This window comes from Xiphophorus hellerii, chromosome 20, assembly GCF_003331165.1.
Source record: "Xiphophorus hellerii strain 12219 chromosome 20, Xiphophorus_hellerii-4.1, whole genome shotgun sequence".
Classification (NCBI taxonomy): Eukaryota; Metazoa; Chordata; class Actinopteri; order Cyprinodontiformes; family Poeciliidae; genus Xiphophorus; species Xiphophorus hellerii.
The window spans coordinates 15,587,206-15,603,562 of record NC_045691.1 but is presented as its reverse complement, the minus strand read 5'-3'; the positions used below and the strand labels follow the sequence as shown (position 1 = coordinate 15,603,562).

Sequence of the window (16,357 nt, the reverse complement as noted above, 5' to 3'; positions counted from 1 at the left end):
AAATATCAGACTTGATTAGTAGCGCAATGTCAAGCTTTTTTGCTCGTCTGTTATGGGTTTTTCGTCATATCTACACAATTTTTTGGAAATGATAGCTTTTGATTCTGCGAAAATTAAATCACTAGTGGCTTTGCAGCGAGAAAACTGCTTTGCTAACATTGTTTTAGTAGCAGACCGGCGGCCTGATTTATTTTGGGAACTTAAATATGTTCTTAGCTGACAGTAGTATTTTCTAAGGACAGGTTTCGTAATCACTCAAAATAATGTAGTTGACCTTTATTATGTTTCTGCAAGTGCTTTGCGTGCTTGTATGCGTCAGCTAACTGGCTAGCATAGAGGTTAATCTCTTAGGAACAGAAACATTTAAGGTGACATTTCATCTGCAAGTCGGGTAAGGTTCGGCAGACTGATATTTGTGAATTAACGCGCTAAATGTGACTGAAATCGGAGTTTTAACGCCCAAATATACCTATTTAGACCGCAACAGCATCAGCGCGCACATGATTCGTGACAAAAGAAAATTAATGTATGGAGGATAGACTGATGAAATCCAGTTAAACAGTAAAAAGCTTATAAGTCTCTTTGCTCATATTTTTCATCATTAAGGCAAGAGGAGCGCTTTCACCTCTACAAAAGGTTCGTGTCATCTACTGTAGCGTTTATTCATTGGGTAATTTAGATTAATGCAGCATTTAAAAATTTTTAGAAAGTATAGGACTGTAATCCATTAACATCCTCATTGTAATAGTATCTAGAAGTACTGGGTCAGCTATACAGGTAACTGAATTCAGGTGTTTCAATCACTATCGTGGCCACAGGTGTACAGAGTCAATCACCGACTAGGGATGTCAAACTCTGTTCCCTGCAACTTGGAGATGTGTCCTTAGTTGAACACATCTGAGTCAAATGCCTAAAATGACCTACTCAATATGCAGTCAAGTTCTCCAGAGTCCTGCTAATGAACCTAATTATTTTAAACAGGCGTGTTGAAGGAGAAACTCATCTAAAGGTTGCAGGACACCGACCCTTGAGGACTGGAGTTTGACACCTATGAGTCCTGGGCCTGTATTCTCAAGGAGTCATTGGACTAAATGTAGCTCCTAATACTTAGAATTCTGGAATTCTAAGATTTTTCTTAGAATTGTACCTCAGTAAGATTAAAATTATTCACAAAACACCTTAGGCCTTACCATAGCTATTAATGTGACGCCATTTCCTGTTGAAGCGTGTCTTCAACAGGAAAGACTGACAAAGAATGAAAGATGTTTTCTGTAAAATAGATAGAGCTGATGCTGTGTGGCAATGAATTTTAAATTTACGTATTTTTTATCATGATTTCATTATATGCTTGGTTAATGTCTATCAGCTGATTACTAGGAGTGTATATGCTTTCTTTTTTTTCTCAAGTTGTGTATCAACCAATAGCAGTCAAAACTTGACCATTATTGATTTCAGAAAAATTCAAGAAGTAGATTGATTGCAATGCAAAGCATCAGATGCAGGGATGCACACATCCACTGGTCTGTAGAGGATCATGTCTCCCTGTCATGGTAATCCAATTAGAGTCTGGATTGCTAAGAGAACCGACCATTTCATCCTGCATTTTGCAAAGTATGATGCTTCATAGACAGATGATTATTTGTTTTTGTTTTTTTTATTATATGTTTTTGGAAATAATTAAGATACCAGATTTCCTGGTATCTTAGAGTTTGTAAATGAACTTGATTGGCCTGTAAAAAGTCCTTATCTCAGCCTGTTGAAACACCTTTGGCATGATTTGAAGTGCTCTGAATGCAGTGCTACGTTTTTCTGGAAGATGTTGTATATTTCCCACTGCAGATTTCTCATCTTGACTCCAGCATCAGAGCAAAAGAATGTCTCAGCTCCAGTTTCAGTGTCTGCCTAGCGCCATTCCTGCTGCCTCTGCCTCGCTGCAGCTAGGGCAGCCGCAGCCTGGCTACAGCATCCCAGTGTGCTACAGGTGCCCTTCCATCAGAGAGCGCCAGCCAGCCAATCAGAAGCTCTGCTCTGCCCGCGGGCTCCGCCACTCCCTATAACACCACCACAGGTTTGTTTGCCTTAAAATATATTTTAGTCTCCAGAAGGATGCTGATGCATCTCGAAACGCATTGTTTTACCATTTCAGTTGAAAAAATTAAACATATATTGATCTTGTACATAGTGATATATTTCACTATTTTTTTGTGAATGAAAATGCGAAATTCAATTTCTCAGATAATTAGGACATTACATGAGGCCAATAACATGAATTTAAGACTGTATGAAAAAAAGTAAGTCCATACACTGCGTGGTAAATGCTCAGTTCTCGATTGGGGCTCCTTTTAATGTTGCAGCTTTTTATGGAGGTGATAAGAAAACCCAAGTTAGTCACAGAGTCTCCTTTTCCTCAGTTGAAATTTCTGCACTTAATTTTTTTTTCTCTTATGCAATATTCAAAATTTTTTACAGAACTAATTTTGTTTTTTGTTTGCTTTAAGCCATGATCATCAAAGTTAACATTAAACTCTTGAAACAAATAACTCTTTATGTACTCAGATTTTCTGAATTGAATTATTTCAATAAAGGAATCTTTTAAGTGTTTAGGACCATGTTAGGTTGTTGGTTGTGAGTGACTTATTTTGTTTTGTTATAGTTTATAACATGGCAAACCCTAAAGAGAAGACTCCCATGTGTTTGGTGAATGAGTTAGCCCGTTTCAACAAGATCCAACCTGAATACAAGCTTCTTTCTGAGCAAGGACCAGCTCACTCCAAGGTACACGTCTCATACCAGAATTCAGTTCTCTTGACTTGTTTTGTGCCTTTTATTCAAATGAAGCGATTTTTCCCTTCAGATTTTCTCGGTGAGACTCACACTGGGAGATCAGTACTGGGAGGCCGAAGGAACCAGTATAAAGAAAGCCCAGCATTCTGCTGCAGCATCTGCCCTTGCCGAAACGACGCTACCCAAACCCACAGTGAGGACACCCCGCAACACCGGCAGGAACCCAGGTGGGCCGCTCAAACTTGCTCTGGCCCAATCCGAGTAATCATTTTCATAGAGGAAAATGAACACATGAATTTTATCTTAGAGGAGTTTTCTGCTCTTTGCTTTACAGTAGATGGCAGCACACACACCATGGAGTTGAATGCACTTTGTTTGAAGCTTGGTAAAAAACCTAACTTTAAACCCATCGACCCATACCCGGGTATGCGACCACCAAGCTACAACTACAGTGTCCGTGCTCCAGGACCTTACCAGCGCTCTATGCAACAGTGAGTTAAAAAAAATAAAAGTCAATAAAATGTTTCAATAATTGTCATTTGCAGTTGGTGTAAACTCTCTCATTGTGTCCAGGTACTACTATCCATTTCCTCCAGTGGGACCAATAATTTACCACATGGAGCTTTCTGTCGGGAGCCAGCAGTTCATTGGGAAGGGACGGACGCGGCAGCAGGCCAAACACGACGCCGCTGCCAAAGCCTTGAAAGTGCTGCAGAAGGAGCCAATGCTGCAGCAGTCGCCAGTGGTGAGAAAGAAGAGGCAGCTCAGCATGAAAAGGCTTTTATGCAGCACTAGATAAGAGACTCACAACTTTTCTATTTTTAATGTTGTTTTTGACAGATGAACGGAGAGCCCGAGGAGGAGAACTTGAACAAATCAGAAATAAGTCAAGTGTTTGAAATTGCTCTAAAAAGGAACCTACCCGTCAACTTTGAGGTTCGAATGGATTTGCTGTTCTCAAAGATCCAGCTACATAGGAATAAGAAGGGATTGCTTGTCAAATATATATTGTTACATGGAAGATCACTGTTTTTCCCACACAGATTTTAAAGGAAGAAGGACCTCCACACATGAAGAGTTTTCTAGTGCGTGTTATAGTCGGGGAGTTCGTGGGAGAGGGTGAGGGCAAAAGCAAAAAGATTGCAAAGAAGCTGGCAGCTGCTGCAGCGCTGGTGGAGTTAAAGAGGCTCCCCCACATACCCAGTGTGGAGAAGAAGCTGCCACGCATCAAAAAGAAAACAAAATCTATAATCAAGGTGATGCAACTTTTAACGCTGGTTGGGATTAGTCAGAAGAGACCTAAAGGCTGTTCATAAGGTAATGATTTGTCCATCGTGTCAACAGCTGCAGACCAGCCCTGAGTATGGCCAGGGGATGAATCCCATCAGCCGCTTGGCTCAGATCCAGCAGGCCAAGAAGGAGAAGGAGCCGGAGTACAGCATGGTGACAGAAAGAGGTCTGCCGCGGCGCAGAGAGTTCGTCATGCAGGTGAATCATCTGCAGTTTGAGGCATGCTGCCAGTCATGCTTCTGTTTGCCCTTCTTTGCTTGTTTATTCTTTGTGGGATTTTTGGTGACTTTCATCTTCTGTTGCAGGTGACTGTGTGCGGCCAGACTGCAGAGGGGCTGGGGCCGAGTAAGAAGGTGGCCAAGAGGAATGCCGCTGAGAAAATGCTGGAACTGTTGGGATATAAAGTGCCTCAGCCTCAACCTCCCAAACCAGCACTCAAATCTGATGAAAAGGTACTGCTCAATTTTCAAAAAAAGTTTCATGAATGTATTAATTTTAAAGGAAATGCAGCACAACTTTTACAACATCTCCTTTTCAGCTGTTGAATTAGTTTTATTAATGTCCCAAATGGAAAATGTTTGAAACGGAGAGAAATCAAAGCCAATGCAGCTCAGTACTTGGCCAAAGTGATGACATCACCTACAAAAACCTAGGCTTGTTCATTGAGCACCTAAAAAACAGTGATGGTAAAGGCCTAAATGTTAATGTAACTTAAGTGTGGAACTCACCTTCTGTGAGTTCTACATGTGAAAATGTATCCGATGAGGAAAAGGAACAACAAGCTGGCAATACTCGGTGTGAACAAAAAATATGTATCCAAAAAACAACATTTCTGTTGACATTAAGATGAGAGTAATTTGTACTCTAATTACAACCAGGGTTGTTTTTGAGTTGCACACAAGATTCAGCACTGATTTCTCTGAGCTTTGCTGTGATTATGAAACATATTGGCAATAAATGGAAGGAGCAGAACGGCTCACTTTTCTCCACTTAATCACTTTGAGTTTTACTCACAAGAGCTGAATTGCCCTAGTGCAGCTGTCAAGACATTTTTAGGCTGTCATCTGGACACTCGGAACTGTTTAAATCTGCCTACAGCTGGTTTTCTCTTAATGGTTTTTCATTTTGCCCTGAAAAGTCACTTCAAGTTAAAGCTGCACATTTGGTGGTTGAAATACTCGTCGTATACATTCTGCTCAGACACTTGGAGCAGCTGGCAATTATTACAGGTAATCACGCTGTAGAAGAGAGGAGAGATGCCTTTATAAAATGAAATTGAACTACGCAATTCGTGACTGTTGGCAGATATTTCGTAGTGACAGAGAACTCAAAAAATAAGTCGGGCTTAAGTAGCACATTTTCTGAGTTACCTGTGGTTATCTCTGGGATGGCTGCTGAATCCACACCATAAGAGCTTTCCCTTATCACCATGACATGATCTGTAATGTTTCCTCATCCCTCAGCTTTGGGTAGGTTCTTTCCTAAAAGCAAAGACTCCTGATTGTTTCATATTGCTGTACGAAAAGGGTTTTGAATGGGATCTTTTTTTTTGTTGGATGACAAGAAATCCATCCTTTTCATTCATTGGCATTTTTGATATTTTAATGTTGCTTTAGCTAACTTTCCCTTTTACAGGGGCATGTCTCCAAAAGGCTCTTTGTTTTTGTTAGAAAAGTGTTGTAAAATTGTCCACGTTATTTGAAACCAGGTGAATTTATTTCTTTTACGCTTTAAACATTTTTAACTCTCCTGGCTCTAAAGTGATATTTGCAATTTAATGTTATAAATCCCAGTAAAACATATTTATAGTGACTTGATATCTTTTCATTCAGACACCAGTGAAAAAGTCGTGTGATGGGCGCAAAGTGACCTTCTTTGAACCAGGTTCTGCAGAGGAGGTGTCTGTGGGTAAGTCTCCATTAGAGTCACCTTGAATGGGTTAAAAAAAACATCACAAGCATCTTCTCACATGGGTGTTCATGTCAGGCTCCAAGGAGGAGGACTTCCGCTTGCCTTACCTCAGCCACCAGCAGCTGCCTGCAGGTATCCTGCCCATGGTGCCCGAGGTGGCGCAAGCAGTCGGGGTCTGCCAAGGATCCCAGGTCAAGGACTACAGCCGAGTTGTGCCCAACCCAGGCAAGACCACCATCACTGCCACCATCGCCAACGAGCTGCTGTATGCCGGCACGTCCCTGACCGCTGTGACGATACTAAAGAACACAAACAACATGATCCAGGTTCCCCACGGACCGCTCACCAGACCCTCGGAACAAGCTTGGCTATCTTGCGTCTGTACAGGGTCTGCAGGTAAACAGCACTTCGCCTTCATTAAAGCATGGATTTTATAGTTGCTGTATTTTTTTTTCTATAAGTATGTGATTTGCTTGCAGGTGGAATACAAGGATTTCCCAAAAAACAATAAGAATGAATTTGTGTCGCTGATTAACTGCTCCTCCCAGCCTCCGCTCATCAGTCATGGCATTGGAAAAGACATAGAGTCCTGTCATGATATGGTAAGTAACTTAAATATAACTACTATAAAACTATTTATGATTTCAGAAAATATTCAGAGTCCATTTATAGCCACTAAAAAAAACCAAAATTAGCTGGAAAGATGTCTATTATATTTAAATATGTTTATTTTAAAATACGACGCAAAAATAATCATGATCACAAGAAAACAAAGCTTTGATTTTCATAGTACTAGTTTAGAATGGATCATAGTTAACAGAGAACAAAATTAAACATGACTTCTGGTGGATTAAAGGACACTCAGTGTTCAGTTATCCCCAGTTATCAACATGAAAAAAATATTGTTCCTTGGAGATACGCAACGTATACATATTTAGTCTTAGAAAAGTACATTTTATTTGTATAGCAACTTTCATTAATAAAATTCTCAGTCTTTCACAATAAGAATGCATAAAACTTAAAACAGGATTCAAAAGGCTAAACTAAGTTAAGATACAGATTATTAACAGATAAGCATTTAAATGGTTTTAAGGAAACGCATGTTTGGATAAAAATGCCAGCTTTTTAAATGAGAAATGCTCTTCCTTCAAACTGATGGGGCTGGACATGTTTTACAAAAATGAATTGAAATATCTTTAGACGTGTAAAGCCATTGGAGAAATGCAGGTTTTTGTTTGCAAAACATTTTGAAAACCATGCATTTCTTTCTTTCTTTCCTATTTCACAAATGTGCCCTGCTTTAAATAATAATAAAATACAGTTTGGTTTGTAGTTGTTGCATCAAAAAATGTGATGAAATTCAAGAAATATAAATATTTTGCAAGTAGTTTTGCAGATTCATGCACACAGCATCTTTTCAGCTACTTTTTTTGAGACGACACAGTTACAGATGAATACCTAGCAATAGAAAAATGGGACAAATGTCTATTAGTGGGTGAAATATTTACTTTGCTGAGTATTAAAACTCTTCAATGGTTTGGATCTCTGAGTTACTGTAATGCAAGACAAAAGGCATTGTTAAAGCTGGTGCTGAGCGGAATGGGCTTCAGCGTAATAAATGTTATTCCTTTATCTCTGCAGGCTGCTCTGAATATATTGAAGTTGCTGTCAGAGTTAGACCAGCAGCCAAACGAAAGGACGGGGAATGGACCAGCCTCAGGGTAAGATGTGAAGAAATGCCAAGTTGACATTTAGTTAAGCATTTATTTACCCATGAAATATTCAACATGCTTATAATTAAACTTAGTATTTTTATTGGAGGTGAATTTTTTTATTATTATTATTTTTGCATTTGTGCAAAACTAATACACAAATCCATTAGTTGGTTATTGAATTACTTTATATTCAAATGAAAATTAAAAACAAAATTACAACTTATTTAAAATAGGCTGGATGTAATGTCTAATAAAACTTTATATTTGAAGAAATTCAAGCCAAACTTTAGGCTCTCATGTTGAAATATCTCCAGCCAATTTTATTTTGAGAGGAAACAATCCTTTTTAGAATATTTTACTCTGCGTTTCTCGTTCTACTCTGCATTTCCACCTATTTGATCAGCCTTACAGCAAAACTGAATCTGTCCTTTTTGCTGCAGGTGTGGCAAGCAGGAAATGGAGGGTGACCTGCACCTCAAACAGGCTAACTCAAGCACATTGGCACAGACGCTGGATAGCACGGCTTAGATCAGGTTTGGTTGTCTGTGAAAGCACTAGAGAAAACTCACCCCACAGTGTTCTTAGTCTTGTTTTGGCTTGCTACAGAGAGCTTCACCCACTGTGGGCCCTGAAGTGTTAAGCTTACTGTTACAAAATGTTCACAGTTAAACAAGATTGATAGGAAAATAGCTTCTCCTCCTTGATGTTGTTTAATTGTACACATTATTTATTTTTCTTTTCAATATAGAAACAATAGCTGCATCCTAGTCAATGATTTTTGAGTGTATGTGATTAAAAATAACCCTTAAGTGATGAACTGTGAACATTGTTTTGTTTCGGATAGAAATTGTTTCTTATATTTTTATGTGTTTTTATGTTTTATTCTCGCCAAGCTAGTTGATAAAGAAAATATGTTAAGTTCGGGCCTCTTCTTTGTCTAGGGTGCAGCTGACGATGTTTGTTGATTTTCCTAGAGTGCTTTCTATAAACAACCAAAAATTATTTACTAAATGTAGCGTGTGATGTAATGTGATTGTCACTGCTGTGTGTGGCAGTGACGTTCCTCATGACCCCTTTTTCTCCCTCATGTCATCTTCCCTTCTCTATCCATAACCCATAATGGTAATTAAACTTCGGTGTCTACAGGCACAAAACAAATACTTCTACTGTCTTGCACTTTTTTCCCCATCTACTGATGCCTGATATGGATAGGATAGACTTTCAGCGAGCCTGATGCAAGTCTTTTTATTTATTTATTTATTTTTGTAGCTGAGATGCTAAAACTCAGTGGTGGAAAAATTGTAAAGAAGTAAAAGAAAGAAGGAAAATGTTAAGCTTCTAGTTCTTTTTAACCATTAGTTACAAATTTTAATTAGAAAAATATGGTAGATTTTGTATTTGTAAAGATTTGGATAATTTGAGTTGTATATTATAGACTGGAAAACGTTTAAGTCAAAATGAAAAACAAAGAAATTTAGGGCACAAACAATATTTTGCGGCACGTAACTTTAGATATTTATTATGCAACTCTACTGCTTTAGGAAATTCATTAGTCACGCTTGCTCCCTTCCATGAAAATAAATTTGAGCATTGATTTTGATTCACTGCAACACTGCTGTATTCTGAGAATGGCAAGTCTTGTTCTTCCAATGTTGGAGCTCAGTGACTTCCTAGGTGCAGTAATTCGAGCAAAACGAGGAATTCAGTTTTTTAAAAACTCATGGATATTACACATTTTCCTCCATGTAGCTATGCACCTTACATTTAGGGTTGGATTATATCAAACCCTTGAAGTTTTGCATCTTTTTGCTTTTTTAACATTACAATTTGTAAGAGAGTAGCTGAAACAAATGTTCCATTTTTTTCTCTCATATATGTTGTATTCTGCAATATCCAGCTACATAAAGTTGCAAATGAAAAATTTTTAACATTTTTGATCTGCTGATATTTTTAAAATATGGTCAGAATAGTTTGAGGGTATTTTAAACTTCATCTAACCATTTTAGAAATCTACAAGTTTCGTATCACTCCTCCTGAGTGACAACACTCCTGAGTTGTCACTTAGCACAAATTTCTGAGTGAGTAGTTAAAATTTTTCTGCTGAATTAATAATAGTTTCACTTTTGTCAAACTATTTATCCTTTTTACTACATTTACTTCAAATGTGAGACCCTAACTCTCCATTGTTTTGTCTTTGCTCCTTGTTGTTGGTGAAAGGGAACGTGTACCAGTCTTAACCTATGAAATGATGTTGGAATTCCATAGCAACAAACTGAAATTAGATGTTTAGCTAAAGAATATCAATAGGAAAGCCGATTCTCATTTGTTGTGGAGTTAATGTGATGCTCATGCTCTAGACAGGAAAGGCAAGCAGGAGAGGCGGTGGAGTCACACTAATGGTTGGTCTGTCAGGATGGGATTCATGGCTTGTCAAAGTGTCGAGATACATAAAACAATGGTAAGTGCAATCATACATTAAACACTGATAAAACACCAAACTCTAGAGCAAAGCGAAGGGAGGGATGGATGATAAAACATCCCTGCCTGTGTCCACGATGTAGGAACAAGTGGTCTTCACCTCTTCAACCTTGTCAGTCAGCGACTCATAGAAGAGAAACATAAGAAAGCCCACAACAGCAAACTTACTGGTATAGTCATCCTGCCATATGCAACAGCCACTCATCAGCTGTAGGTACTTGATATACATTTGTTTTTTATTTTTGTCCTGTCTTTGGAATGGAATTGCAGTATTTTGCTCCCCCCCTTGCTTCACCTCCACTCAAGCTTCAGCTCCACTCAAGCCAGCATCCTCTGCCTGCTGAGCGGGCAGAGGATGCTGGCAACAGCCCTTGACTCTGGGCCTTCATTTGAGGCAGGAAAGCCTTTGCCGATACAGACATAAATTGTCATTCAACTGTTGATGAAACTGAGGGGGTACTCATTGGATCTGAATAAGTCTAATATATTTAAATAATTTCAAACTACAGGGGAGATTGTTTCCTAAGCAGCTCTTTATTCAGAGGATCAGTGTGAGAAACTGCAGTGTGAGCCAGATGTAATGCTACTGATGTAATGCATTTCACATGTGTGTATGAATACATTGTGCATTTACCACTCAGCATATACACAATAACATGTTTAGTGGAATTCAGCAGATTTAGTTTGAGGTTAGGTTTTTTTTGTTTGTTTTTCTTTCCCCTACAATTGTTGTTTTTCTACCAAACGCATGAGTAGTTTGTACATGCAAGTCACATTTGCAGGATTGTTTCATGCATATTTAATGAGCTAAACAGAAGCTATCACATTGGCAAAGACTCAAACTTGCACCAAAAAAAAAATCTTCCAGCTTATTTGCTTCTTTGTAAGCACTTTAAAGGACACAATTTTAAGTCCATATAGTTCCCCTTATTAGAAACAAGATGTGGCTTATTCTGATAAGCTTAAATGTGATTAATAATCTGGATCAGCAGGTTTATGGACATAAAATATCCAAATCCACACACAGATACGAGGCTGTGTTGCACGGACCTTTTCATGTGGTGTTAATTAAAAGGCATCTGGACTTTCAGTTTGATCTTAAGGATGGTTATGTTTTTCATTTGAAGTACTTCAACTAAAGAAGAGTCCAACTAGAAGTGCAGACGGCCAGGCTGCTGTTTACCTCCCTCTGACAGTCTCAGCTTCCACCAGTTTATTTGAACTCCTTCCTCTTGGATGCTAATGAAACCACTTCTGTTATAAGCTGTGAAAGTAAAAATGTTATCATGGCTGCTGAGCAAAATAATGTGCCAGAGATCCTTGTTGATGCTGGTATGAAGAATGGTAAAGTTTAAAGTTGTAAGCATGCCATGGGATCAGAAACAACCAAACATGTTGGCTCTTGACTTTTTGTTTGTTTGTGTTTGATGTTTAAAACCCATACCTTATTTGGATTTAATTGGATGGGGTGTATTTTTGTGTAGCAGAAGAAAAAATATGCATTCAGAGGAGGTAAAAGAAAACTCTGAAAAGCTGCATTACAGCTGAAAGCTTTTTTTTTTTTTGCCATCATCTCTGTCCATGTTGAGGAAAATCTGGAGAGAGCATTCTGTTTTATTTGATTATAGCACCTATTTTCACTTTTGCTGATTTTCCCCATCATGGCCCATAAAAACAAATAAAACTGGTCACTCTTCCATAAAGGCCAAATTTGTGAAATACATCACTAGAACTGATTAGAAATACTTTTGCAAGACGCTGTAAGCACAGATGGATTCTCAGCACACCAAAATGAGAGAGGCTACTGAGATATAACCTCTCAAATGGAAGATGGAGTGTGAAAGTCACAAGTGGTAAGGATGATGAGAAAGCTTAAGACTGTTATATTTTTATGTTTTCTGGGAACATGGCTTGTAACCAAAATAAATAGTGAAAGGTTGGCTGTAATATTAATTGGATGTGGTGGGAAACATAGAAGCATTATAATGAACCTCAGCCTGTTTCAGTATTAGCTCAGCCAGAAAAAATGAGCTTGGCTGTGTAGTTAGCACATCTGGAAGTATCACTGAATCATCAGGATGAATGGACACGATTCAAAGATTTAATCTGGCTTCACTTCAGCAGCTGCTCAACTGAGCAGTGAGAATCATATTAAATAAGTAAGGATATTATCACAATACACACATACTTGCTGTCTACTTCATAAAGGCAGGCTTCTGTGAGCCTGGTTGTGTTTTCTAGGTGAAGATGAATGGCCTGGTTCTTATGAATTTATAAATGCTTTGCAAGAGCAATTAAAGCTCTTTTCATAGCTTTTCCTACCATCATTTTTTATTTAGACTCACAATTATGTACTGTGCAGGGACTTAAAAAATGTCCCGTCTCAATAAAGCTTCAAGAGTAAATTAATTTAAGACCATTTAATTACTATATAACAAAATTTATTTTGAAACAATAACATTGGCTACAGTGTTGCACAGTCCTCAGTGGATTTCATTAGCTGGCAGATAATTGAAAAAAAAAAAAAAACTCAATGTGAAGCAAACAAAAACAGGTTGTTTTTTTTTTTTTACGTATAATAAATATGTTTCTAGTTTTCTAAATGTATCAAGGACATTTTCTTGATATATTTCCTGTCTGTTTAACAGACAGCTTTAACTGTTGGGCAAAGAAAAGGGCAAAATGATTCACTTATTTAGCAGACTACATTTTATGACTTTATGATTTTCCATTTGTTATTAATCAAAGGCAGATTTTAACAAGTTGACTTTTTGTGAAGAATCAAGAAGACTTATTTTTATTTGAAACTGCAACAATGTGACACTGTGATTTCTATGTTGTAATAACCAAGCTATGTTTAACTTTACCAACGGCTATTTCTGTTCCAATTTTTTTCAGTGCACTGCTCCTTTAAAAGATGCAGTGATGACTGATGAATAACTTCCAGCTCACCACCCTGCTTTCTGCCTCTGGTGATCACACAACTGGTACTAAACTAACTAAAAAGAAATTACTTTGTCTTGTTAGAATTAAAAACAGTAATTCTGGGTGAGAAAAACAATCACAAGTTCAATATGTGTTGTTTGTAGCCGTATGCACAAATTCACAGGTTTTTACATTTATTTTTTCTTTTCTTTTTTTTTTGTTAGAAAATCAAGTAAATTTTAATACCAGACAAAGATAAGCTGAGTCTACACAAAATTCTTTTTTCAAAGGGCTGCATTTTATTCTATCTGGTGTAAAACTTGCATATCATGCCAAAAGTAAGAGATGATGTTAGTAATCTAGTGGTCTTGAACTGTTGTGCAGCCTACGTGCATCTCTTTACAAGAAAGTTGTGAGAGGAAGTCTAGCTCTCAGTTTAAAAACCCAAGACCAAATGGGTCACGCAGCAAAATCAAAAGTCAAAATCAAAAAGTCCCAAGAGATATTAAAATTGTATTAAATTGGTCTCTTCTCAAAATTCTACACACAAATACTTAATTATGACAATGTGGACAAATATTTGAAATTTTTGCAAATTTATTAAATAGAAAACCAAATGAACAAAAACTAAAATAAATTTTTTTTTGACCTGAAACCTTTAAGTGTGACTTAACAAGAAAAGAGAAGTCATCTGTAAAAGGACACATTTTTTATGTCACTGTTTGATGTTTTTACATTTCAGTATTGAGCAGAAATGATTGCTTTTTCCATTGATTCTATTTTCATCTTTTTCTTTGCGATATGCTTGGTGAAGCATTTTCGTCTCATTTCAAATGTAAATCTACCCGACATTACAAGGAACGTCATTCTTTTCATTCCTGCATCCTCTGTTGCGCCAGCTCTTACTACTACTGGTAACTATGGCAACCATATGAAAAAAGAGATGTCCCTGAGAGCAGCAACATCATCATTCTTAACAAATGTTGAAAATGTGCTTTTATTACTTTATCTATACGAGACATTTAATGTTATTACTCGTACTCAGGTAATGCTAGCCCAAGCTAGCATTACCTGAAAGAAGTGTTCCAGACATCTAAAATATGAGTCTCCATTCAAGACATTATCACCACTAGTTAAAGATCTCAGCCTAATTTTTAAAAAATCCATTTAATAAAAAAAGATAGTTACTACTCAAACACCCCTCCACCCCCCAAATATAATGCACATAAATTTCTGATGGTTTGTTTATATATTGTTTGTCTTTAAATGCTTTGAAAGGCAAAATTTTACATTTAAAGAAAAGCAGTCCAAATCTGAGGTGGTAATGTCTTTCACAGTCATTATGTTTTCAATGACGACTGGTTCATCTCATTGCTTCTTAAGTGACTAAATAGAAAACCTAAATCATTGTTTCACACAAATTAACTATGACACGCAAATGCTAGCTAATTGCATACTATAAACTGTAACCTTCTTTTCATATTTTCTAGGTTGGCACTTTAATAAAAGATATGATATTAACAGAGTAAATGTTATCAATCTGTATTTATGTTTGCTACATAGACACATCAATAAATCTAGAGATTAAATCGCAATATTGTAAAGACAGATGTTCTTTGTTGGTTAGCAACTGTTACAATAATGTATCAAATACAGAAGCCTTAACTAAATCCTTGTTGCCATGGTTACTTACTTGAGTGCAAGGCTTGTCCTTGGGGGTCCTCAGCTGTTGAAACAGCACAGTAATTTAACACATATGTTCTATAGTTTCACTGGAATAACTTGGTGGCCTCTGCAAGGAGTTTCATCAAACCGTAGAGCTCGATCGAGATGACACAAATAATTCAGCAACAGTGTTGCTTGCGTTACAACAATCACAGTGTCAAGAAGTGGCTCTAAATTAGCTCTGTAGTATCCCAGTTGCCTGAGGGGAGTGGTGGAATGACAAGGTGAAAAATGAATTAATAAACTTAGAAAGTGCAACCAGTTTGTTTTCAGTATGAAATAAACCACATTATTACATTATTATTATCCCTTTATGTAAATATAAATCATAGCCTGAGTTATGAAGAAGGGTTGCTCCCCCCCACTAGAAAGCAATGCTAAAAGTTGTTTTTTTTTTTTAAATTAGACTTCTTCAATTTACTGTGAATACTAATTCATGTAGGTGAAGGTTCCATGCATTTTCATGGAATTAGCTAAATGTGCGACACGGAGGGTCACTACAGACATTTCACAGAAGGAGAACTATTCTCTGCTTAGCATTATTACAAAGAAAAGTGTTTAGTCATATTATAAATCTATACATTCTCAATGTTTTCATTTAGGGATACAAATATCCTACATATTTTATGAATGGAATTGACACTGACGATAACTAATCCTGTAACACATTTATTAGTTAAACATGTTTAGAACAAGAAGATATTTCATATATAAAAAAAAATATGTTTTATAAGAAGCAGCCTGGACTAAGTTTAGCTAATTCCCTGTAGAGTATCATCCAGGAAACCTGATTTTATTTCTACTCTGGTTTGCTATTACACAGACAAATGCATTATTCTAAACCTCTTGCTAATGTTCAATATTGGTAACATCCATTTAACTGAAAAATAAAAAATATTTTCTACTCTTGAGTTTTTCAGTGTTTATAACTCTTTGATGCATTTTAGCTGTTAACTTCTAGAAAGAATTATTTATATAATTTTTACAAGCACATCAAATAATATCTGTTTTGCCTGCAGCTATTATTTGACACATCATCCTGTTATAGACGGCATGCAAGATCTAGAACAGACTTAGTGTGTGCAACACTACCTCCACTAGTATTTTGAGAAGACCAGTGGTGAGTACAAATATGTGGGTCAGTTGTATTGGAGAGGCTTTGGTCGCAGTTCTAGTTTTTCTCTCTTTTTCTTCTCCCAGAAATTTGATCTGAACCTACTTTGTTGCACAGAATCGAGCAAAACATACCACCACTAGATGGCAACCTTGTTTCTCATATGATTTAGAAAAACCGTTCTTGTTACTTTTTCCTCCCTTCCCCCGTTCTGCAGAAGACCATCTCTCCAGTGGCAGGCTGGGGGGAACCCTCGATTTAGGGCTCTGTGGTGAAATCTTGGAAGGCTGGAAGCTTGTTTCTGCCCAAAGTCCTTCAGCCTTCTCTTAATTTAACCTCATTCTCCATTTTTTATTATACATGCTCTGTCTTACATATAATCAACTGTAAAATGAAAGTCAAGAAATCAAAGTTG

General features: G+C 37.2%; 1 protein-coding gene across 1 annotated transcript; it reads left to right on the top strand.

Annotated features, from left to right (window-relative positions):
• Window positions 1-1,839: 1,839 nt before the first annotated feature.
• stau1 (staufen double-stranded RNA binding protein 1) lies at window positions 1,840-8,860 on the top strand. Its single transcript, XM_032548885.1, is given in 16 exon segments — window positions 1,840-1,970; window positions 1,972-2,068; window positions 2,654-2,775; window positions 2,855-3,011; window positions 3,119-3,275; window positions 3,358-3,529; window positions 3,625-3,720; window positions 3,828-4,040; window positions 4,129-4,272; window positions 4,380-4,526; window positions 5,907-5,982; window positions 6,061-6,347; window positions 6,349-6,381; window positions 6,465-6,587; window positions 7,627-7,706; window positions 8,141-8,860. Coding segments are annotated over 16 exon segments (2,088 nt in total). The 5' UTR covers window positions 1,840-1,874; the 3' UTR covers window positions 8,229-8,860.
• Window positions 8,861-16,357: the final 7,497 nt, after the last annotated feature.